Source organism: Juglans microcarpa x Juglans regia, chromosome 6S (assembly GCF_004785595.1).
Source record: "Juglans microcarpa x Juglans regia isolate MS1-56 chromosome 6S, Jm3101_v1.0, whole genome shotgun sequence".
Lineage (NCBI taxonomy): Eukaryota > Viridiplantae > Streptophyta > Magnoliopsida > Fagales > Juglandaceae > Juglans > Juglans microcarpa x Juglans regia.
Window position 1 is genome coordinate 22,097,845 of NC_054605.1, and position 25,550 is coordinate 22,123,394.

Consider the following 25,550-nt stretch of genomic DNA (forward strand, 5'->3'; position numbering starts at 1 on the left):
CAACGCAGGGACGTCGAGTTATGCAGCATGTTAAAATTGTCATAGGAAAATGATGCTACCTCTTTCGGCTCCTATTGTATTGGTCCGCGCCATGCATACATCACAAGTACGAGAATAGATAATGTAATTACAGGTCCCAATGGTTAATGGATCATTTTTCTAATCAGCAGAAGGAATAGCGGCACCCTATAATTGCTTGACCACGCCTTAGACGGAGACAGATCAAGGATTAGATGTGGATTCTGCTGTCGCAAAGTCCCATACAGGCAGAGAGGCAGCTAGTATTCAAAGTACGCCGGGGATTAGAAGACGCGCAGAGGTAAAGGAGAGAAACTAGCCTACTGATTTCATCAAATCAGTAAGACAAATGCACGCAATTCCTTGTTATCTCAAACACGCACGCGTGCGCTCTAACACCATCAGGCTATAGGATAAAAGGGACTTGGCACCGTGAGTCATGCCCCGATGAATGATTCTCTCCTTCTGAGTTGTGGACTTGGCTCACTGTCACCCCGATCCTAAAAGAATTTGGGAAGTCGATCAAATTTTCAAAACCGAAAACCCTATGCCACCTCATTTAGGATAATCGCGCACACACAGAAGGTGTAGTCCATCCGATAAGGTCATTTGGCCTTTTTATTATTATTTTTTTTTTTTTGCATTCATTCTTTTTTTATATCCTTACACATTTTAAAAAATAATAATTCACAACATCACTTAAAAACATTTCTTTAGTCATTAAGTTAAAAAATATATATATTTGACGGGACCATGTTGGGACAAGTAGCATTTTCCATAATCTAAAAGCAAACATGATATTCCAAGGCAAATCATATAAGCATCTGCCAAAAATTTGTTCGGATCCTCGCAGTGAGGCACAAAAGAGGAATATATATTAAAACGAGGATAAAATGTTCATAAAAATTAAAAAAAATAGAAACTGCGACAGTTTTTAATAAAAAAAGGCTTTAATCAACTTCCTCCATCTTGCTGCCCTCAGCATCGGCATCTGCTTCTTCCTCCAGGGGAGGCATGTCTGCGTCACCATCGCCTGCTTCCTCGTCAATGCTCAAACCAAGTTTTAGCATCCTGTGGATTCTGTTGCCAAAGGTGTTTGGGTCGTCCAGGCTGAAGCCAGAGGTGAGGAGGGCGGTCTCGAAAAGCAAGAGAACAAGGTCCTTCACAGATTTGTCATTCTTGTCCGCATCAGCCCTCTTCCTGAGCTCCTCCATGATGGGGTTCTCGGGATTGATCTCCATGGTCTTCTTGCTCGACATGTAGCCGGCCATGCTACTGTCCCTCAAGGCCTGGGCTTTCATGATTCTCTCCATGTTGGCAGTCCATCCGTACTCACCGGTCACCAAACAGCAGGGTGAATCGACAACACGGTCGGACACCACAACTTTCTCAACCCTGTCACCCAACACATCCTTGATAACCTTGCAGAGACCCTCAAACTTATCCTTCAGTTCTTCCTTCTTCTTCTTCTCATCTTCACTCTCATCCAGTTTCAACCCTTCCTTGGTAGCTGAGACCAGCTTCTTCCCTTCGAATTCCTTGAGCTGCCCTACAGCATACTCATCAATAGCATCTACCATATATAGAACTTCGTAACCTTTCTTCTTCAGCTTCTCCAGGAACGGAGAGTTCTCCACTGCCTTTTTGCTTTCTCCAGTAATGTAATAGATATCACTCTGACCCTCCTTCATCCTGGTCACATAATCCTTCAGACTGGTCATCTCATCGCCACTCTTGGTGGAGTGGTAGCGAAGAAGCTCAGCAAGCTTTGTCTTGTTTTGGGAATCCTCATGGATACCGAGCTTGAGGTTCTTAGAGAAGGCCTCGTAGAACTTGTTGTAGTCTTCCTTGTTCTCAGCAATCTCAAAAAACAGGTCAATGCACTTTTTAACCAGGTTCTTGCGGATGACCTTAAGAATCTTGTTCTGCTGTAGCATCTCTCTTGAGATGTTCAAGGGGAGGTCCTCAGAATCCACAATACCCTTGATAAAGCTCAGGTATTCGGGGATCAGCTCCTCGCAGTTGTCCATTATAAAAACTCGGCGAACATACAGCTTAATATTGTTGGGCTTCTTCTTTGTGTCAAAGAGATCAAAAGGTGCCCTCTTGGGAACAAAAAGTACAGCCTTGAACTCTAGCTGGCCTTCAACTGAGAAATGCTTCACAGCCAAGTGTTCTTCCCAATCGTTGGTAAGGCTCTTATAGAAAGCAGCATACTCTTCCTTTGTGATCTCCTCCGGCTTCCTCATCCAAATAGGCTTTTGCTTGTTGACCAAGGACCACTCGTGAGACACCTCCTTGATCTTCTTCTTTTTCTTCTCTTCCTTTTCTTTCTCTTCATCAACATCTTCGACCTTTCCTTCCTCATCCTTCTTATCTTCCTCGTCCTCATCATCAGAAATTTCCTTCTCAGTTGTCTTCTCAACCCAGAGGGAAATCGGATAGCTAATAAACTCAGAGTGCTTCTTAATTAAGTCCTTCAGGCGGCGCTCCTCCAGGTACTCAAGCTGATCTTCTTTGAGGTAGAGTGTAATCTTAGTACCCCTACCAAGACTCTCCCCGGAGGTGTCTCTGGTAACAGTGAACGACCCGCCAGCTTGGGACTCCCAGACATATTGCTCATCATCATTGTGTTTAGTGGTGACGATGACCTTTTCAGCAACAAGGTAAGCTGAGTAGAAACCGACACCAAACTGTCCAATCATACTCACATCGGCACCAGCAGCAAGGGCTTCCATAAATTCCTTGGTTCCAGACCTAGCAATGGTACCAAGGTTGTTCACCAAGTCTGCACATACGCAATTTAGCAAATTCTGAGATACAATACCATGCAACAGAATGTATTAAGTAATTACTGGCGGCAAACTCCTGCTATATCTTACCAGCCTTAGTCATGCCAATACCACTGTCAATGATGGTCAGGCTTTTAGTTGTCTTGTCAGGAATAATGTGGATGAACAGCTCAGGCTGTGCATCTAGCTTGCTCTTATCAGTCAAACTCTCAAATCGGATCTTGTCCAGTGCCTGGACACGATAAGAAATAGAATATTCATACAAACCATTCGAAGGCATTCAGAACCGGCACTTTCAAATGAATGAAGACGAAAAATAACTTATACACAAAGTGCGAAGTCAATCGATATACATGTTCTGTAAATTACAACCATAATCAAAGTAAAACGTATATCACTACACGACATTATATTTTACTGAATCCAAAGAAAAGCTTGGGCGGATACGTATGCATTTCCATCCATGTAGCAACTCATTCGGTAAGAAAACAACTTGAAAACATTGAATTCAATATGTTGGACGAGAAACAAACATAAAACAAACAAATGTACGAAGCCTAGATACTATCACAAATTGGTTAAATCAAAACAAACATGCAGTCAAACGATACGGTATCAAACACGGCCCATTCACAGCAGTCAAGCTAAACACTAAGATTTTCCGCATATATTCAACAATAAGGTTGAGATAACAAAAATCAGAGCAGTCCAATTATTTGATAGTTTCCAAATATGTATACTAAACAATAGCATAACTTAACGTTCTGATTTATTAATTTTGATCGGTAAAAAGTTAATTCATGGATAGAAATATAGGCTATTAACGTTCTGATTTTTCAAACGTAGCCGATCTACATCTCCGTTCGAACGCCAGGAGCACACAGGCATATAGAAAAAGTTTTTAAGAAAATTTTATTTTTGTATCATATCAATAATGTATTCTACAAAATTACACAACATTGCACGGTACGATACCAAAAAGCTACGAACTTGGGAATCCAAAAGCCAGATTCATAAATCAAACAAACCATGACTTATAAACGAACTCAAAGAATCCAGAGCAGTAAATCGAAACGAAACGATCTCGACACAAGGCGTAAGATCCAAGTCAACATTTATCAGAACATAAAATACGAAACATTTAGAACAAGAAATAAAATCACGGGATTCAGGGGAGGAAGGCACCAAAGAAAGAAATAAAGCGAGAGATGGAGAAACACACATCAGAAGCATTGCTGATGAGCTCCCGAAGGAAGATCTCCTTATTGCTGTAGAAGGTATTGATGATCAAACTGAGCAACTGGTTGATCTCGGCCTGGAAAGCAAACGTTTCGGTCTCCGCCATTCCTTTCTCGCCGTGAATAAACCCTAAAGTCGCAGAAGAAGAAATAGACGGGTGATCAGAGATTCAGAGGAAATGGTGAGCCAATTGGGAGGAGGAAGCGAGACTTTATAGTGGACTTCGCTAGGGTTTCTAGATCCTTCTGTTGCCTAATTATACGTAATAAATTAACTATTCTTTCTCTTTTTTTATTTTTTACTTTGGGTGAGGCTACTATGCGCCAGCCTTTAGGTTTTTTTCTTTTTTTTTTTTTTTCTTTTCATATTTATTTAATATATTTAAATATTTAGAAAAAATACACCAACAGTTTAAATCATTTTCTTAATGATTAAATAAAAATAATTTTTTTTTTTTTAACTAGCTATCAAAATATCAAATAAAATGAATAAAGTAGTGTTTTCTTTTTCTTTTTTATTTGGTTGAAGGAATGTGTATGTGACACGGAGTGCCTTTAACTTTTAAGAAAGTTTCCATTGGGTTACCTGTGTGGTCGGTGTCCCGTAGCACGGACGGTCGTGCTTGAAAATTTAAGAATCGTTTTTCGCACGTAAGATAAGATAAATTAAATTAAGCTTATAAAAAAAAGAGAAAAATTAAAATTTGAATAAATATTATTAGAATATATTTTTTATTTTCATATTTAAAAAATTAAAATTTTTAATTTATTTTATGTGAAAATTAAAAAAAATTATAATAATTGAATGAAATGAAATAAGATGAATTGCGAAAACAAATGAGATTGACAAAAATGGATACAAGGCTATAAAGTATACAAAAAGGATAATGATAGGTTTACCGTTTCTTACCACTTATTTACTATTCATTTAATTTATTTATTACTTAATGGTTAAGAAATTAACTATTAGTGAAGTTATATATTTTTTTAATTTTTTTCTTAATGATTAAGTATGTTAAAAAAATAACAAATAAATAAAAATTTCAAATATTCTATAGAATAAAAAAAGAATGGTAGGAAATTAGTAAGCCTGTCATTATTTATACAAAAATTATACAATATAACATCTATGTAAAACATTACATTAGGATAGAGGATTTTTTTTTTTTTTTTTTTTAAGTAGAACAAACTCTACTCATCAATAACGGAACATTACAACTTTGACTTGAAACATACAGAATACAAGTCGACTACTGCTTTTAAGGCTCCCTAATACATAAATTTTGTTGTGACTGATATGGTCTAGTACATTCTTATAACTCTCTACAGACAAATCATCTGAGAGACAACACTCTGTCCTAAGACCATTATGTCCTAAGACATAATTAAATAGCCACATACTCTGTCTAAGATGGAGTAGATGACACACTTTATAAACAAAAATTCAAGAGATTATGTTTTTTTTTAACCTAAAACAAAGGAAAAACAAAAAATGTAAAAGATGCATGAAAAAATAGAGAATTGTAGCTTGGAAAGTTGTACATCCACATTTTCAACCTTAGAGGAAATAAAAAATGCAAACACTGAGGCTGTGGGACACGTGCCACCCTAGAAGTACGGTGGAACTTCAAGTCTGAAGAAACAGATGACCGGTCTCAGAAAAGTCACGTGTGGCGTCGATAAAGCTCTCCTTACGGTGGCACGTGAATGTCACGCACGCACTCTAGGCCGTGCATGTGGCTCACGCGTCGTTCCGTTCGACAAGATTCTTCATCCGTCTGAAGAATCGGCACTTTGGAAATCTTGCGATGGGGCGTGTGGTGGTCACTTGTCTTTGGAGAACAACAAATTTGTATTTCGCCCTACTGTGAACGATAAAAAAAAAACAAAACTAAAAAAATAAAAAGAAGATGGAAGAGAGATGAGAGATGAGGGAGTGAGTTTTTTTAGGGGAGTTGAGAGCTTTGGCTCCTCCCTTCCTCTCCTAATCTGAGTTTTTTTAGGGAGGCGGCTGTATATAGAGAAAAGGAAAAGAGCGAAAATACGATTTCTAGGTTCAAAGAGATTTTAATTTAAAAAATACATGATTTTTTGTTGAAAAGTATTAAGAACTCTACCAACTTTTCTAACCATTTTATTTGTCGAAAATACTATATTTCCTTGTAATTTTACACTTGACCTCTCGTAGTATTGGTATTGGTTTACCTATATATAAATGCAAATATATATTTGCGAAACTAAACTATTGAGTTGATTACATTGGATTATGTATATATAAATATTTTCATAGCTATGAACAATGTCAGTATATCTTTGCAGATGCACTTTTCAGTCTATAAATGCTATTTTAGTAATTTTTTTCTCTCTTCTCACTCTCTCTATAATGTGTATTTTATTATTATTTTTTCTCTCTCCACCTGCTCTACCTTTAACATATTTGTTGTGGGTGCTAATTGCAAAATATATGAAAAATTAATAATAATAAAAAAATATTTTATTATTATTTTAGTTTAAATATGCATAATCCAATGTGTGAGTTTTTCTTGAATGACAAAGACAATCTCTAAAATATATGATTTTGCATTTACATATAGATAAACCAATGACAGACTCAAATAGAAAATATTTTAAATTTTAAAATTTGAATTAAAAAAATTAATAAAATGAGACGAATAGTCCATACGTGTAATATTGTAAATAAAATTATAAATATATATAACACCACATCTATAAATAAATATATAAAGTGTATGTTTGGGATTCTAGTGGGTAATATGACTTTTAATTTTAGAACTTATAGCTTAGAGTTTAAATAATAAGTTATACTATTAAAAAACTATTTAGTGTTTGGTAATCATATGTTAAAAGCACTTTCAAACATGTTATATTTGTTTTTAAAATAATTAAAAAATATTTTTTAAGGTAGAAATGACATAAAATATCATTTGATTTTTTAAAGATTATGATCATATTTTTTTATAGATTGAAAATTGTAACATATTAAAGTTGTATAGATATTTTCGTCTATTGACAGTCTTTTTAAAATTAAAATTACGTTCCGCATTATTTAGAAAATCACATTTGAGGAAAAAGATCAAAATGATGATTTTCCTCAAATGTAATTTTTAGCTTGTTCGAGATTAAAAATAAAATAATATATAACACTCATATAACATAATCTTGTCTTTAAAAAACTTTTAAGATTATTTAAACACTTTAGACATAGAGGCCCGAAGTTTATCTATCAAGCGCACTTTACTACGGTTCAACTCCAACTTATCTAAAACAAAAAATTGCCTTGATAAGTTGACGGTGATATTAAATCAAAATAAGTAATGATATACGTATAATTTTTTTTATAATCTAATCTTTATACAATTACGTGTTAATTAAAATAAATATATTTGTGTAAAACGAAGTTATTTTTATAAATTATTTTATAAAAATATAATTTATTTGTTATATAATTGTATAAAAGTTATAACAAATAATTGTAAGTGGATAATTTTCAAATAAAAATATAAGTTTATTAAAAAAAAAAGGCACTAAATATAGTTGCATGGAATGAAAATATATGGAGTCGCTTTGAGGAGCCATTTCTCATTCCAAGAACTAGGCTGCCCATTCCTCGACAGGCTCTCTCTCCTCAGCAAGCCCAACAAAAAGACCAGTCCAGGGCAAGATTAATACCATTTTATTTATTTTCTCTCCATTAATTGCTTCTATACGATTTCTTTATTTATAGACAAAATATTTATTTTCTGTACTAACCGATTGAATGCATTAATAAACAAATTTGAATGAAATTTTTGTTAAGCTTTTATAATTGTAACACAATTAACAAGCTTTCTCATCATCTATATCACCTGTATGTTAAATCATTAAAATATAAAGCAAGTAGATCTGCCATCGAACTCGAAAGAGCATTTCCAACAGTTTATTTAAATTTTCATCTAAAATAATTAATAAAAAAACTATTTTTTCTATTTTAGCTAACAACTATTATAATACATCATATATAAGCTTCTTCTTTTTTTAATATTTATCATTTAAATATTATTTTTTCTTATTTATTTTTTTTATTTTAAAGATTTTCTCTCACTACCATTAAACTTATAATATTTTTATATATTTCAATGTTTTTTTTAATATATTAATTTGATTGCAATATTTTCTATTGCTAAAATGACTAGTACCTTGCACGCACCACTGCCGACGCATCGTGCACTGTTTATTCGCTTGGATCTTCTGTTTCTTTGTTGTTCTATTCCAGTTTTTGATATGTTTGTTTTTGTGTTCTTCTGTTTCTTTTGTTGACCCAAGTAAGGTGTTGTTCCTTTGGATCGTCTGTAATTTGGAGCAAGAGCTATTCGAGAGTGGGGGGCGATGTCATGGCCAGTGATATCGTATGACCAGTGCTCGCGCATAGGTGCTACTTGCGTAGTAGAGGCTGTTGTGTCCGTGCATGAGCTGGGTGCTCGTGCCGTCAGGGCTCGAGATGCCAATGCCTGTGGTGGGCGTGACGTCTGGGTCACACTGAGGCTTGTGGTTTTGTAGTTTAGTTGTTAGTTGTTAATGTGTTTTATTTGTTTTCTTGTTATTTTAGTTTTTAATAAAATAGAAATAGGCTATTGGATTCAGTGTCCATAGCAATGTCCCGTATTTTTCCTCCCTATGAGGATAGAGGGGCCTTCAGGTTCTGTTTATAGAACGCTTTCTCTGTTAGGAGAGAGTTTATTAAGAAGTTAAGACAATATTCGCTATAAAGAAATTTGTGTGTAGAGAAGCCCCAGAACTTATGCGTAATTGGCTTATAGCCTGGATTTTTCTATATATTGATAAGTCACAGTTGTAACTTCGGTTCAGTAATGAAACGAGACTATTTCCATAAAAAAAAAAAATGACATTAATAGTCCAATAAAAAAATTTAAAAGAAAATTAAGATAGAAAAAACTCATTCATCCTAATTTTTGTGAAATTTTTATACTTCTTCACGTTTTGCAAAATCTTTATCAAGAGTAATTTCTCTGTATTAAAATAAAGAATTTTGATAATATTATAACTCTTCATAGTTTATTTATAGAACTCTATATGTGTGCTATGGAGAGAGAAATAAAGAAACAGAAAAATAATTAAATTATTTATATAAATGAATAATGCATGTTAAACGTAGAAGTATACTACTATACTGTAGCTTGTATATATTTTATATTAATTTTACATAATTCAGCAAAAATCTTATTTTGAGAGGTTTGTCAGTCATTTTTTTGCATAAAAATGAACCCTTAATGTCGTTGAACTCAAGCAGGCAGCGTCGCTTGTTTGGCTGGCATCCGTGCACGAGTAAAGCTACAGTCGTGGAGTGCGCCCTTTCTAATTATATTTTCCTAGAAAGCTAGAGTGTTTGGTAACCGGGAAAATAAATGAAAAAAAAATAATGCAGAAAATGGCGCAAGGATGGTTCTCAGGGAGCAGTAACGGCGAAGACCAGCAGAAACCCTCGTCTTCTCTGCTAGCCGATTGGAATTCCTATGCGGCCTCACAAGATTCGGAGGATGGTTCTGATCTGGGCCGGGGTTTCGATCTCGAAGCTGCGGTCAGGTCCGCTAACGACACTGTCTCTGGCACTTTCAATGTGTAAGCCTCTGATTTCTGAACTTAAGCCCCTTTTTTTTTATTATCTGCTTGTTATTTTATTTTGTTGTTTGAATTAAGCGCTCAGTATGTGGATCTGGGCTTTTGACTGTGACATCCCGGAGTCCGATGGTTACTAAAATATTTTAATTTGATTAAAGGATTGGGGGTACTGGAGTAACGATATTGTCCACAGGGAGGTCGTAGAAAGTTGCTGTTTCATTTTGCTGCGTTTGGGCTTGATTTTTCTGTTTAGGTGCATTGAAGTGAAGCGACTGGCCAAATTATAGAAACAACTTAGAAAAGTGAACTAGGTTTTAGTTAGGACAACTAAACAGGGGCATCACATCAACCTAGAGTCTTGATTTCTAATTTTCACAGATTAACACTGATTGTGGATAAAGTATGCGATATCCGTTTAAAGGGGGAACTGCGTTGGGAGCTAGGTTAGTTGTAAGCTGATGCACTTGCAAATCTTATAAATATAATCGTGAAGTTCGATGAAAGGTGGTGCTACCATGTAAACTCTTAAGTGTATGCCTTTCCCGAGACAGCAATTTGTATGATGTTGTCAGGTTGAAATTTAAGATAGGTGTCCGAGTCACTTTGTGGATGAAAGGACATGCTTAGTCATACTCTACCATCAAGAGTTGCGCACGCCCATGTCTCATCTATAAATTAAGTGTTAGCCTTGATATCTCGAGTTAATGCAATGAAAGATTGCCAGGATCTACTTTGCATTTCTGGTTTAATATATCTTATCGAGCATCCATTTCTCTGTTATAGGGAAGATTTAAAACAAAGCCCTGCTTCCAAATATGTTGTACTGCTGAGCATTGGGCAATGACTCATTGTGAATTACTTGTTAGAGACTTCTTTTGACAGGTTTGAATGCGTCAGTCCTGAACCAATGGAGTTGCCCAATAATTATTTGGCAGCATATTATATCACCAGCAGCTCGGTACTTAAAGTAGATAATCGTGTACACCCAGCTTGCTGTTCATTTTGTGAAGTATGCAGTGAGGATTATGTATGCAAAGAAACCCCTAGGGGTTGGCTCAAGTGGTAAAGGCCTTGGTTTTGGTGGTACGCTCCCTCCAAGGTCCAAGGTTCGAATCCCACTGGGTGCAAACAATATATAGGGGCCATTGGACTGGGGGATTTTTCCCTTAAATTACCCGATGTGGACTTGTGGGAAACTCCTTGTCAAGGGTATGTGCACCTGTAACACCCCGAGTCCAAAAGTGTGATTTATTATTATTATTATTGTTATTGTTATTGTTATTATTTTATTAGATATGTTTTGAGGTAGTAATTTGTTTTGAAGAGGATTTCTCTACTATACGCCTCTTTTATCTTTTTGGACTGGGAGTTTTCTGAATTGAAATTATCTCTAATTCAAACACTTCAAAACTCTAATATCCTCTCAAGTGTTCCGTTCCTTGTGGGAGTATTTTTCCGAAGGTTAGTCAAACTTAAACCCCTCCAGGTCACTCACGATAGCTTCCTTCCCCTCATCTATAAAACCCACGAGACCCTTGGCAAAAACGAGGAAACTCTCGCACACTAGCCACCATAGTAGCTTCGGCAGACAGAGAAAACCACTTCCCAACAGCCACCCTAGCACTACTTTTCATACCAAATCAACCACCTCGCCGAAAACTACCACAGAACACGCCGACGCCCTCCGTTGGCCACTAGAAGAGTCGGATCACCTCATGACAGCCACAGAACCCGCCGACCAGACACCTCCCTCCGCCTTGCACTCCCTTCCGAGGTCCCAGTCGCGTCGCCGGTCGATTCCAGCCACTCGAGAGCCGTCGTCACCTCAACCTTCTTCCCTCGGTGAGTTTCATGTTATCACACGACACCTTCCCTCTCACAACTCCTCTCAGACTTATGTTTACTACTTTTGATGTTAAGTGGGCCTTGGGCTCTGAGGCCCACTAGGCCTGGTAATTTATTCTTGTAAGGGCTGAACTATCATATGGGCTTTGTCCTGTACTAGACCCAATCCTTATTCCTCTCAGCACCTTGTGTTAGTAGGCCAAATTCCCTTATATTACGTAGACAATATGTAGGAGTTAATTAGATTATTATTTTAAGTTATATATATATATTTTTACATGATAAAACCCTAAATTTTAGATTTAGTTTTACGCCATTTATCTAGCAGCTTTATATTAAACCCGATTATACTACTAAGCTATCTATTCTTGATTAATTATATATATTACAAGTATTCATTAATTTTGCATGGAAACAAGATAACTAATATGTTAAATTCCATTATACGTATGTAATTACATAGAGCATTACGACACGTTTCGCTAGGAAATTAATAACGTTTAGAACCTCGTATCGGTAACGCGCTACAAGTTGGAAATCAGGAAGCAGCGCTAAAAAGTAAATAGTATGATCATATAAATGTATGCGTATTGTGAATATTATTGTCATATATGAAAATATGATGTGCTTATGATGGATATCTACGCTACGCTAAGAGACAAGCCAAGGTTAGATTCCTTTCATGATCTTGAGGGAATATGAGATTATGCTTGAATGAATGAATTTGTTTGATTAATTGAATGTTACTAAAAATCGTATGAAAGCAATGAGATATTCATGTAGTAATTCAAGTCAAGTATGCCATGTAATAGAATAGCCATATTATGCGAGCCATGTTCATGTAGTACTTAGATTATGTATGCCATGAAATGTCATAAAATATTCAGATCATATTATGTTATGCCATGTATAAGAAAGTACCATGTTATGTTATGCCATGTATAAGAAAGTGTCATGTTATGCTATGCTATACCATGTACAAGAATATGACATACTATACTATGATATGTACAAGAATATGACATATTATGCCATGTTATGCTATGCCATGTACAAGAATATGCCATGTTAGAAATATTCATGAAAACCTAATAAATTTTCATGCATTAAGGAAGTTAAGAAATATTACGGTGCCACGGACTCAAGCGTGGTTAATCATAAGTTAAGTGAAACACGGACTCAAGCGTGTTTCACATCATGTTATGCAAGTTAAGTGAAACACGGACCCAAGCGTGCTTCACTCCATGTTACGAAAGTTAAGTGAAACACGGACTCAAGCGTGTTTCACTCCATGTTATGCAAGTTAAGTGAATCACGGACCCAAGCGTGTTTCACATCATGTTATGCAAATTAAGTGAAACACGGACTCAAGCGTGTTTTACTCCATGTTATGCAAGTTAAGTGAATCACGGACCCAAGCGTGTTTCACATCATGTTATGCAAATTAAGTGAAACACGGACTCAAGCGTGTTTCACTCCATGTTATGCAAGTTAAGTGAAACACGGACTCAAGCGTGTTTCACATCATGTTATGCAAATTAAGTGAAACGCGGACCCAAGCGTGTTTTACTCCATGTTATGCAAGTTAAGGGAATCACGGACCCAAGCGTGTTTCACATCATGTTATGCAAGTTAAGTGAAACACGGACTCAAGCGTGTTTCACTCCATGTTATGCAAGTTAAGTGAAACACGGACCCAAGCGTGTTTCACTCCATGTTATGCAAGTTAAGTGAAACACGGACCCAAGCTTGTTTCACTCCATGTTATGCAAGTTAAGTGAAACACGGACTCAAGCGTGTTTCACTCCATGTTATGCAAGTTAAGTGAAACACGGACCCAAGCGTGTTTCACTCCATGATAAGACAAGATAAACAAGATATTATGCATTCACGATTACATGTTTGCCACGATTATGTATGCTTCCGCTTTTGGTTAATGATTAAAACATATGCTATGTGAGTCTATGACGATATACGTATGTAAAATCCTTCAGAAAGTCATGTTACGTGTTTGATTGTAATCTTTGAAGTTGTAGGTATGTTTTGAAGAGTCTCATAGAAATGAAATGTATGTTAGGCAAAAATTATATTTTACGGTATGACGTGCTACTTACTGAGTATTCGACTCATTTTGTTTGTTTGTCTTCTTGTTTTCTTCCATGTCTAATTCTCGCAGATGATGTCTATGATGATGCAGAGCTGGATGGCCAGGAATAGATCTAGTACAAAGACTTAGGAATGAATAAGTGATATTCACACAAGAATTAGATTCCTTTTTATGTCATTCATAGGATTAGTTTATGTTCTTTTATTTTACGTTCAGTTGTTAAAACAATCATGTTCAATCCAGTTTTAACGTTTTGATGAATTTCAATAAATGAGGTATTTCAAGATATGAATCTCTTTACCGGGCACTATATTATAAATGTTAATAACATCTCTATCCTACGGGAACGGGGTGTTACAGCACCCCTGGGATTAGTCGGGATGCTTTTCCCGGACACCTGGTGCCAATAAAAAAAAAGTATGCAAAGATGTCTATTTTTATCAACTTAAGAGGTTGAGGGGATTTCATTGCCATATCTATGGGGAAATCCAATTTATGGTGCTAGGATCCTAATTGGCTTTGAGTTTGCTTTAGCTTGAGCAGGGTCTGCGATGTGCACATTTAGTTTGCTTTAGCTTGAGCAGGGTCTACGATGTGCACATTTTATACATAGTTCAATGTAATATTGGCAAAGAGTTTCAATATCATATATACTCTCTAGTTTTAATTTATGATCAGAATCCCTCAAATCCTGCAAACAACCTTACTCAAGTTTTAATGTGGAGCTCTTATTCGTGTTTTAGCTATGGGATGTAGCATGTGATTTTTTTTTTTTTTTTATTAGACGATGTAGCGTATGAAATTAGAGTCCATACAAAGGAAAGTTATCTTGTTTTCTTTATATACAATCTGAGGTTGGGCAAAAGGCGCTTGTACCATTGTCTCGTTATTATAATTGCCGAAGCAACATAATTCTGAATTTTGGATTGCGTGTTCAATTGGGCGTGATTAGGGGTGTAAGTTATTCGGTCCGGTCCATGGATTTGGTTTTTTTGGACTGGACCGACTGAAGTATATATATAATTTTTTAAAATATTTTTTATATGTATTATTTTATATAATAGTTATATAAGTTAATTATGTAATTTTCATCCAACCTATCACTATTGAACATATGTATTTGGAGTTTCGATGATATATTTTTTAATTTCATTTTCTCTATTTTTTGTTTTTAACTTTATTATGATGATTGCTAATTCTCTTGTATGGATATGGATAATTTTGATAATTTTTCCAAATTTTTAAAGGCTATTTTCAAGTATAAAATGTGTAAATAAACATAAATAGTTGATATTCGAAAGTGTAAACATTGTATTTTTGTATTGATGAGCCGGAAATAGTCAAAATACACATTAGAAGCGGTTTTGAGCTTTTTGTATGTTTGGCCCATTTTACACTAGCCTAGACCGAATTAGGCTGAATGGACCGACCGCACCGATAGCTAACGGTCTGGTCCAGTCTATGAGGGTAATGGGTCCGGAAAAAGGGTGGTCCATGACCGGACCGTACCGATTACACCCCTAGGCATGATATTGAATTGAAAGCTTGTAATTTCTTTCTTTTACAGTTATGCAATCTCTGTTTGATACTTGTTCAGGGTTTCTAAAGGAGTGAGAGATCTACCCGGGAATCTACAGTCGGCCACTAGTAGTATTCCTTCAGGAAAAGCACTCATGTATTTTGGCTTGCTTCTGGCAACTGGGGTTTTCTTTGTTTTCATCGCATTTACCATGTTCCTTCCAATCATGGTGCTGATGCCCCAGAAATTTGCTATATGCTTTACCCTTGGGTGTGGCTTTATCATTGGGTCGTTCTTTGCACTCAGGGGTCCATCAAATCAGCTCGCTCACATGTCGTCAAAGGAGGTATTTTCTCTGCTTACTTTGGACACACCTTTTATTTTACCTTTTGCAACATAGCCATCTAATGCTATATTTTTTCTTATTTACTTATCCAGAGGCTACCTCTTACATTGGGATTTATCTGCAGTATGGCGGGTACCATATATGTCTCCATGGTGCTTCACAGCTACATACTCTCTGTGCTTTTCTCTGTGATACAGGTATCAAATTTCATGCTTCACTAAGCGTGTTTTATTTTTCTCACTGGATTTTAGACCTTGGATTGTCGTACTTTATGTGTCCCCATAATTTTTGGTTTATCTTTTCACCTCGTTTTCACAGAAGAAGATGCAACAATGTTCTGGGCATTTCATTGATTGATTCTAACTTGTTATTTATCATAGACCCGAGAAATGAAATACGATGATCTCAATTCTGTCTATCAACCAATTAACTCTTAAACGTGAAGATAAGGAGCCATCCAATTGAGCAATGAAATTGATGTTTTCATTGGAACTTGCAGGTTCTCGCACTCCTGTACTACGCAATTTCATACTTTCCTGGTGGATCTGCTGGGATGAAATTTCTCTCATCTGCCCTTACCTCTTCAGTAATGAAATGTTTTGGGAGGTGATCCAGACCTTTTGTTTTTATGGTTCCCGACCTGTATATGTGTCACCTACTTGGTTGTAGCTACGCGAACTAAACGAAGGTAGCAAGTTTTTGGTTATTCATTTTGGTTTGGTTTACCCATCAGGGTGCAATCGAGGAATTTGGTCGAGTAATTTCTGCAAACAGTTGATGGATATATGAATGTATTGAAATTAGTAGATGTCCAACTACAAACCCAGAGTATCGGTTTTCTGTTAACAAGCTCCCAAACCAGCGATATTGATGCACCAATCAATCAAGACTCAAATTGGAAAGATTACACTTGTGCACATGCGTACAGGCGGAACCACCAGTTAAAAGGAAGGATGCACCAATACATTGAACTTTCATCATGAATTTAACACTTTACAACATCCCTTAAATTTAATATTTGAATTTTTCATTATTCATTTTTTTTAAAAGTTTTGAGGACGTAATATCTCAATTTTGATAATTAATAATATATAAAAAAATTAAGGTTAGGTTTGAATGGTGAGTTGAGATGGGATGAGTTGAGATGAAAGTTAAAAATTGAATAAAATATTATTAGAATATTAATTTTTAATATTATTAATTTTTTGAAATTTAAAAAAATTAAATTATTTATTATATTTTATATAAAAATTCATGAAAAATTATAAGAGATAAGATTGATTGATATGTCTCAATCCCAACCGAGCCTATGTAAATGTTGCATGCAAGTTGTTAAAATTAAAATAAAGATTTGTTTTATTATTATTATTATTATTCTTTTAATCCTGAGGTGCTCATTTGATAGTGTGTAAAAGAAAAGAAAAGAAAAGAAGAGAAGGATGGTGACCACTCCCGACTCAGAGACGACGTGTAAGCTCAATCTCGTAACAATCCGCCCTGGCCCACCACTAATCTAAATCTCCGTATTATGTATGTATTAATGGCAATGGCTGCTCTTTCTCGACGTATTTTACGTACTACTACGACGTAGTACATACACTATACTATCTATGCAGTGGCTTTCACTGTAATTTCATCCTAACTTTAGCCCCGTATTTGTCAACATGGACTTGGGTGCAAGTTAAAATGTCCCCCTCACCTCGATTGACTCTGACCCAATGCTTGTCCGCATGGGGCGTACTACTGTTCTGCATAAAATTAACTAATAAAGAGATATCAATAAATTGCCTCCAATCTACCCCCCCCCCCCTCTCGATCCACTTCTCCCTCGATTCCATCTTCAGGTATATCTAATCATCTCCAGTTCATTTGTTTTCCTTTTTTTTTTTTGCCCTTTTATCACGGGCTCATGTTAATTTCTTGCATTCATTGATTTGGGTTGTGTGTTGATTTAACTGCATCTGGGATGCTTTTGGATTTTGTTATTTTTTCCAATTTAACCTTATAGTTTTCGGTTTTTACTTCCTATTGATTGGATCTGAAAATTTTTGTTGCCCAGAATGCCGTTTACTTATATTTTTCCCAAGTAACTGATGCTTTTGGTGGAGATCAGTGGAATTTGATACTGCAGTCTCAGAAATATGCCTGCATGTATGCGTGTGTATTAGTATTTGTATTTATAAACGTGGATATGTTGCATTGCAAGTGCAAATGCACGATGATGAAACAAGTACTGTTAGTTGAGGTTTCCTGAGTTGCTTTAAGGTGTCGTGCTGCTGCTGACTTGATGGAGGTCGTGTTGCATTCTGTGTTGTTTGGGATAAATAGGGATGCTGCCGAGTTGACTATTTTGATGTAACTTGGGACATTGGGCCTTCCGGTACAAGGAATAAAAATTGCTTATGTGATATGTGGATCTTGTCTGATTGATTTTATGCTTAATAAGATGATGTCATCGAAACATCACAAGAAGGTTGTGATACCCATCTTTGTTTTTACTTCATTTAGTTGAAGATTGTTTGTATATGGGGGCAGAAATGATTCCTTTTATTCTAGGAATAGCATCTCTCTAGTAGTGATCACGGGGAAAGTTTGGATAAGGTACAACTGCCATGTTAGCCTATGGCAGGTACTACATATGGGCTAGCTTCAGTTTCTTCTATAAAGCTTTCTTAATCTGTTGTGAAGATAATAGGCCTCCAAAGACACTTTTTTCCAAATGCCAGGAAAGAACTTGCGATACTCCTGGTCCTGATCATAAACCAGGTGGACAGGCTTTTGTAGTAAAAGACCAATACTGAGCCTTAGGTTGTCTGGGGTATGGCTTTGAGGCATTGGGTGGCTTGACCAAAACCAAATCTGAGCACACTAAGCATATTGAGTTTACAAACATTGTCTGGCTCGCATGCAATAGAAGTCACCAACTATTAAAATTTGTAATTGAATGGTGTGATGCTTTCTGTCTTTTGCTTTCTGTGTTATGCTTTCTCACTCTTTCAGTTCTTTTTAGTTGCATGCTTGGACCATATGAGTTGGGTTTGAACCTTTTCCTATCTGCTTGAATCTCATAGTAGAATTCCATCATTTACTTCTAAGCGTGATTAGTAAGGTTAACTTAACACCCATCCTCTTTTCTCCGCTACATAGCATATGATGTATTGTAATCTTGATCTGCAAGCTTAGCTCATTATTGGTTTGACCCATCTGCATTTACCAAACTAGGAGGGTGAGTATGAGTTCTTTTGCATAAATTAATTGCATGTGTTGCCTACTTGTGTGTGAGTTATTCATGTGGCAACCTTTACTTTCAGGGGAGAGTGGAACACTTCTCAATTTGTGTATAGGCTGAACTTTTGTGCTGATTTCTTCACTGCTTCTGGCCTTATTTATCCTTCGTTAATAACTTTCATTTTTAGGTCTCTGCAATGGCTTCTAAATCAGTCATGGATTTAATGGAGGCCTCCTCTGGGGTTCATTTTTCTGGATTTCACATGGACGCCCTGAAGCAAAGAATTAAAGACATCGAAGCACCAACTACATCAGCAACTGAAAACATGCATAAACAGCCGTTTGTCATTGGTAATTGTTGGGTGGAAATATATGAAAATTTATGCTATGGCTTTTGGGGTATCAAAAGGTGGTGCAACACTATCAAGTGCGCCCCCCCCAAAAAAAAAAAAAAAGAAAAAAAAAGAAAAAAAAAGAAGATAGAAAGGGACACTGGTTGGTTGGTATATCTGGTTTGGTATGCAAATGGAAGAATCCAACACACAGAGGTGAAGATTGATGGTTTTACCATTGGCAGTCTTCATTCCTGCCTAATTCAGAAACTTGAAACAAATGGAATAATTGTAGCCTTGGCAAAGCACACTAAAAAAGTTAGTTGTGGAGTTCCGAATGTGTATGTGAAGTTACCAGCTTTCCCAAAAGCTTAAATTAAGGGGAGGCCTGTAAGAGAGGACTAGTTATTTAACTATATTCCAGCATTCGAACTCAGGGATGAACCAGATTCCCCTTAACAAGTGGGTCCTCACTTGGAATATTTAATTAAATAAAGGTTAAAGCGTAGGAACAGGGTTCAAACTCAGAACCTTTAGGCTGCGTTTGGATGTTGAGTTGAGTTGAGTTGAGCTCTTTATAAATATTAGTGAGTTGATATGGTAGAGTGAGTTTTGTGGGGTTCACCTGAGATGAGTTTAAATGTGTTTGGATGTTAGGATGAGTTTAGATGTTTTATGGGAAGTTAAAAAAGATTGTGGGTCCCATGTGTAAAGACGTGCTGAATTGAAAAGGTTTTGGGTCCCACATGTAAAGAGGTTTTGAGTTGAGATGAGTTTAGTAATGTGAGAGTTGAGTGTTTGGATGTTAGACTAGTTTAAAATTAGACTGAATTGAGTTGAATTCAGATGAGTTTAACAATCAAACGGGGCTTTACTCTAATACTAGGTTAAATTATCAATTGTCCTGAAAGGTTAAAGCTAATGGAAGAAGTGCATTTAATTATTTAGTTTATATTCATACAGTTTTGTAAGCATGAAAAATTTACCTGATTTTACAGTATTAGTTTTAACTTTAAAAAATTGGTGCATGATGCTGGTATGTGAACTTTTTTTTAAATGTCTATCAGACTAATGAACCATAAAACTTTTACACACTCTTGATACTTCAACACATCAATTATAAAAAATACTTCAACACGTCTGTTTTCTGATGTACTTACTCTATGACAGGGGTTGCTGGGGGAGCGGCATCTGGTAAAACAACGGTTTGCGATATGATTATCCAGCAACTTCATGATCAACGTGTTGTACTTGTTAACCAGGTAATATTTTTTTATTCAAAACTTCAGATCAAATTTCATTTTTTTTTTTTCCAAAACAGAACTTTTTCAAGGTTCTCATTAAGGTGGGAGAAATGTCTTTCTGACTTACAATACTGAATTATTGAGAAAGTGAGAAAAATTATAAACATCAATTATTTGTGAAAATAATCTTCTCGTGCTCTTTCTGTTTTGTTAAATTTGCTTGTTATTTTCTAGTTATCTCTTTTGTAGTTTTGGGATAATTATATTCTACTTCTTCTTTCTTTTACATTTGATAGTGGAAATTATATTCGTATTGGTTTTTCTTGTTGCAGGATTCCTTTTATCATGATTTGAACGAGGAGGAACTTAGACGAGTACATGAATACAATTTTGACCATCCTGGTGAGGGCAATTCTGCAACTTCAGTCTGAAGAATATCCTTGAAACAATGACCTGCATAGGATTTCCTTATTGTTATTTTTTTTGAATGAGCTCTGTCCTTCCTTTGGGGAATGGTTCAAGTAGATTATCAAGTAGCTTCCTGTTATTGACTTATCAGAGGGCTACTAGATACTGGCAGTGCCAATTCCTGCACCATCCGTTAGTTATTGGATTTATCATTGGATGGAAAAATGATCCAAATAGTTCATTAGTTAGGTAGTAAGGTATCCATTGTGAAAAAAACAGGTCAAGGCACATCTGATCTGATCCGTTTGTAGCCTTGAATAGACATAAGTATGGTGTTCTTTATTCATATCTGGTGCTTGCTGTTTGGTTCAGCTTTTGTGCCTGTTCAACTGATTCTTCTTAATGAAAAATTGCCTTTCTATCAGATGCTTTCGACACAGAGCAACTGTTGTGTGTTATGGAGAAGTTGAAGCATGGCCAAGCAGTAGATATTCCAAACTACGATTTCAAGAGTTACAAAAACTTGTTTCCGGCAAGAAGGGTACTGTTTTCATATCTGTGGGGGGTCCACTAGGCACCATTCTACATATCATTGCTCTTTTTGGTTTTTTTTTTTTTTTTTTTTTTTTTTTGTACAAAGAGTTGTCAAAGGCCCATTGGAGAGATATTGGGACTGGCAACTTCTTGCATTGAAATGTTGGTTTTTTGTTCTTTTCCTTCCTAGAGTTCTATGGAGCCCCATTCTTGATTTCATATATGAATATAATTTTTTTATATTATTAATATATTATACTTACTATATGAAGTTATTTGTTATTGGCAGATAAACCCTTCAGATGTTATACTATTGGAAGGCATACTCATTTTCCATGATCCACGTGTCAGAGAGTCGATGAATATGAAGATATTTGTTGATACAGGTCCTCTATTTTCCTTTTTTTTTTTGGTAATTTTATATATTGTACATCTCTCACTTGTTGGGTTTTGTCGAGCATTCACATTTTAGAAAATACATTGTGGTTTTATATCCTATAGTTTGCATTTGAGGTTCTCAGTATTTTATTTTGTCAGCCATAAGAAGTTTTATGAGGAATGCTCAAGGTAACTTTTAGTCACCTTGCTTCTTTTTATTCAATATTTGTTGCCTGAATTTGTGCTTTTGCATTAGTATGTTCCTGAAAAAGTGTATTGATGCTTTGAACTTTCACTTCTTGTGAGTGGAATCTATTGATTCTAATGAAAATACATAAGATTTGTGCTTATGATTAAACTGTTATGGTCTTGGAATCATAAGAATTTGAAGCCACCAGATTATGCAGGCTTTATGCTTGCTACAAATTTTATGGTTATTTGCTTTGGTTCTCTTGATATTTTCTTGCAAATTATTGAAACCAATTTCTGATATGTCCATCAAAAGAAAGTTTTTTTTTAATGTGCACTTAACATTGTACTTTATGTCACTTCATTGTGTCACTAAGTTGGACTGTTACTTCATATTGTACAATTTTCAGTGCAGATGCTGATGTTCGTTTAGCAAGGAGGATAAGAAGGGATACCAGTGAGAAGGGTAGGGATATTGGTGCAGTACTTGATCAGGTTAGCAACTTTTCAATTAAATTACACTGGCATAAAGATCATTGTCATAATCTGTTGATCTGTTATTGGTTTTAAGCGTGCTGCACTAGTGGACAATAAGGCTTGAGTTACCTTCATGCTGCAACCCCTCAATGCAAAATGAATGAAATACTATTCTTTGGATGGGTGTTGGGGTTTTAGGAAATTATTTTGGGATTCTCCTATACACATCCTGTGTACTTGGATCTCTCTCTCTCTCTCTCTCTCTCTCTGTTTTTTTAATTGCCTACTATAAAACAAAAAATATAGATTTTGGATTTAAGCTCTTGAATTTACTAGATTATTCTATTCCGTACATTTGTTTAACAAACTATATAAAATTTGGTCGAAGGATTTTGTTTTTGTGCTAATTGTTTGAGTGTGTATGTCTGTTTTTGGTTTTACATATGGTGATGCATTGTGTTGATGCAGTACTCCAAATTTGTGAAGCCTGCTTTTGATGACTTTATCCTTCCAACAAAGAAGTATGCTGATATTATTATTCCCCGTGGGGGGGATAATCATGTAGCCATTGATTTGATCGTACAGCATATTCGTACAAAGCTTGGGCAGCATGATCTTTGTAAAATATACCCAAATTTATATGTCATTCAATCAACCTTTCAGGTATGCCTTCCTATTTATTAAACTTTTTCAAGTTTTACCTATGATCTAGTGATACAGCTTTGCTGGAGCTCCAGCCTCTGAGGTTGATGTGATTATAATAGTTAATGTATCATGGTTCTTTGCAACTAATGATTGTTCTTGTTCTCATCCAGATACGGGGTATGCATACCCTCATACGTGATTCTCAAACAACAAAGCATGACTTTGTTTTTTATGCTGATCGGTTGATCCGTTTGGTGGGTATATGTTCCTTTGAGCCAATGTTCCTTTACTCAGTTTTTTTACTTATCAATATATATATATATATATATATATATATATATAATCTTGACTAGGTTGTTGAGCATGGCCTTGGACATCTTCCATTTACAGAAAAGCAAGTGATGACTCCAACTGGTAAGTTGGTGTTAATATACTTTACAGGTTCTCAAAATGCTGATTTCGGTGCATTTGGGAACTCTATTTGTTGTTGATCCTATTCACCTTGAATCTGTCAGCTGAAGAAACTCTTCATACATAATTCTGTGAATATTTATGCTTTTCAGTATATAATTGTGATATGGACGATGTATTCGTTGGCCATTTGGTTACTTAAATGTTTGTTTGTGGTTGTACATTTACTATACAAGTTAAATGAGCTCGTATTGTGATAACACCATTAAGCTTTTTCATTGTTCAACTACTTGTATTATTGAAAAATGTCGGTCAGTGTCCAATGTTCTCTAGAAACTATCAAAGGCCAAATCTATGCTATCCTTGTACATGTGTGTAAAGATATTACAGAAATTTAAAGTAAAATGACGCGGTAACTTGTCAGCTCTAACTTTTACTCTGTAATGCTATTTTAATGGGAAGTCAGGCTGATGTTCTAAAATCATGAGATATTACTTTATGATTTACCGCTTTAACAACATTTCCTTCTGCAAATACAGGGTCTGTGTATACTGGTGTGGATTTCTGTAAGAGGTTATGTGGTGTCTCTGTTATCAGGAGGTACTAACCTAGTCCAAAAGCTCAAGGCACCCATATATGTTAGCAATTTTTAATTTTTTTTTTTATTTCACACTTATAAGTTAAAACCATGAATAATCTTTGGATGCTCTTGAAGTAGAAGTATCAGATTACAAAAACTTCATACATTACTAATTCAATCCTTTAGACTCAGAATTAGTTTTTTTTTTCCTCTGCCATTTTGTCATTTACCCATTATGCACTTGTAATGTGTGCAATTTTCTTTTGGATCCCCTTTCCATCGTTACTGTATGGTGTTAAAAGATTTATGTAACTGATGCTAGTGGTGAAAGTATGGAGAATGCTTTGCGAGCATGTTGTAAAGGTATCAAGATTGGGAAGATTCTTATTCATAGAGAAGGTGACAATGGTCAGCACGTATGTACCTCTTTACTCTGTGTTTGGGTGTGCACGTGTTTTATTTCCTTTGTTCTGACTTTTTTCTGGTGCTTCAATCACTGAGAAGCTAATCTATGAAAAATTGCCAATGGACATTTCGGAAAGGCATGTGCTACTATTGGATCCTATCCTAGGGACAGGTTAGTTCTCATTTTTTGATAGATGCAGGTTAGTTCTCGTTTGGAAACTATTATCCTATTTGAGTTGCTATTAGTTTTTATATACCTCTACATATTTTTCATGCTCATGTGGGCTGTCATTATTGTCCATTTCTATCACGAAATCCCTAAATAAGATGAGGTTGCTTAGACAATTGCAAGTTTATATTGTTATCTATGATAAAATCAGCTGTAAGAATTTTACCTTTTTTCTTCAGGGAATTCGGCTGTTCAAGCCATCTCCTTACTTCTAAAGAAGGGTGTACCGGAGTCCAACATTATATTTCTCAATCTCATATCAGTAAGTGTGTCCATAAGTTATTGTTTCTGTAAAGCCCGTTACCTAGCAACAAATTTCATTCTGAGTTACCACTTCCCCATGTCTATGCACGTAGTCTCTCCTAGTAATGCTATATTATTATCTCACCAGGCACCTCAGGGTGTACATGTGGTCTGCAAATGCTTTCCAAGAATAAAGATTGTGACTTCTGAGATTGAGATTGGTCTAAACAAAGATTTCCGTGTCATACCTGGCATGGGTGAGTTTGGAGACAGATATTTTGGAACGGATGACGACGATCAGCAAGTGGTGGCGGCCCCTTGCCAGTAGTTTCATCAGGGCTGCTAATTAGTTCAAACCCTCATTTTCACTTGATGATGAGCACTGGGTTTGGAGAAAGAGCTGAGCTTGCTTAATATCATGATGCAGTCAGATATAACAAACAATTTTGGCTGAGTTGAACTTCAGAAATTATCATCTTCTTAAATTTTATTTTATTTTATTTTTTATTTTTAAGAAACTCATGGCACACTAGTTGGTGTTTGATTGCAAATCCAATCGTTTCAGTGGCATTTCATTACAGCATAAATCTGCAGGATGGCAAGTTAAAGGCCTAGCTTCCATTGTTATATATATGTATTTTTGAAGCCAGCTGGGATCTTTTATCATATAAAAGTTCCCCTGTAATGGTGTATGCTGGGTTTTTATGTATCTATTTTGTGCCCTTTAATTTTGATAAGAATATTT

The 25,550-nt window shown here is 35.7% G+C and overlaps 3 protein-coding genes and 1 long non-coding RNA gene across 9 annotated transcripts; 2 read left to right on the forward strand and 2 right to left on the reverse strand.

Annotated features, from left to right (window-relative positions):
* Positions 1 to 774: 774 nt before the first annotated feature.
* On the reverse strand, positions 775 to 4,247 carry LOC121236391 (heat shock cognate protein 80-like). The gene is made up of 3 exons (XM_041132808.1): positions 4,033 to 4,247; positions 2,901 to 3,042; positions 775 to 2,806 (listed from the first exon to the last, which is right to left on the reverse strand). Exons 1-3 carry the CDS (start codon positions 4,153 to 4,155, stop codon positions 969 to 971), a joined length of 2,103 nt encoding a protein of 700 aa, XP_040988742.1. The 5' UTR covers positions 4,156 to 4,247; the 3' UTR covers positions 775 to 968.
* A 5,077-nt stretch (positions 4,248 to 9,324) lies between these two features.
* LOC121237260 (protein transport protein SFT2-like) lies at positions 9,325 to 16,305 on the forward strand. Of its 2 annotated transcripts, none has more exons than XM_041133929.1 (4): positions 9,325 to 9,685; positions 15,235 to 15,502; positions 15,595 to 15,699; positions 16,002 to 16,305. In XM_041133929.1, exons 1-4 carry the CDS (start codon positions 9,486 to 9,488, stop codon positions 16,110 to 16,112), a joined length of 684 nt encoding a protein of 227 aa, XP_040989863.1. In that variant the 5' UTR covers positions 9,325 to 9,485; the 3' UTR covers positions 16,113 to 16,305. The 2 variants fall into 2 exon arrangements, with proteins under 2 accessions (XP_040989863.1, XP_040989862.1); XM_041133928.1 differs by having other exon boundaries at positions 9,340 to 9,685; positions 15,627 to 15,699.
* LOC121237262 lies at positions 10,724 to 14,133 on the reverse strand. Its single transcript, XR_005934888.1, has 2 exons — positions 14,001 to 14,133; positions 10,724 to 10,904 (listed from the first exon to the last, which is right to left on the reverse strand). It is a non-coding gene; the product is annotated as an uncharacterized LOC121237262 (long non-coding RNA).
* An 879-nt stretch (positions 16,306 to 17,184) lies between the features above and the next one.
* Positions 17,185 to 25,497, forward strand: LOC121236525 (uridine kinase-like protein 3). 5 transcript variants are annotated; one of them, XM_041132971.1, is made up of 16 exons: positions 17,185 to 17,346; positions 18,919 to 19,081; positions 20,233 to 20,324; positions 20,639 to 20,708; positions 21,140 to 21,255; positions 21,538 to 21,634; positions 21,786 to 21,815; positions 22,231 to 22,310; positions 22,761 to 22,955; positions 23,108 to 23,191; positions 23,291 to 23,351; positions 23,888 to 23,948; positions 24,251 to 24,344; positions 24,433 to 24,505; positions 24,742 to 24,824; positions 24,954 to 25,497. In XM_041132971.1, the coding sequence occupies exons 2-16, from the start codon at positions 18,928 to 18,930 to the stop codon at positions 25,131 to 25,133; spliced, it is 1,470 nt and encodes a 489-aa protein (XP_040988905.1). In that variant the 5' UTR covers positions 17,185 to 17,346; positions 18,919 to 18,927; the 3' UTR covers positions 25,134 to 25,497. The 5 variants fall into 5 exon arrangements, with proteins under 5 accessions (XP_040988905.1, XP_040988908.1, XP_040988906.1 ...); XM_041132972.1 differs by lacking the exon at positions 17,185 to 17,346 and adding an exon at positions 17,385 to 18,103; XM_041132970.1 differs by lacking the exon at positions 17,185 to 17,346 and adding an exon at positions 17,385 to 17,795.
* The last annotated feature ends 53 nt before the right edge of the window (positions 25,498 to 25,550 follow it).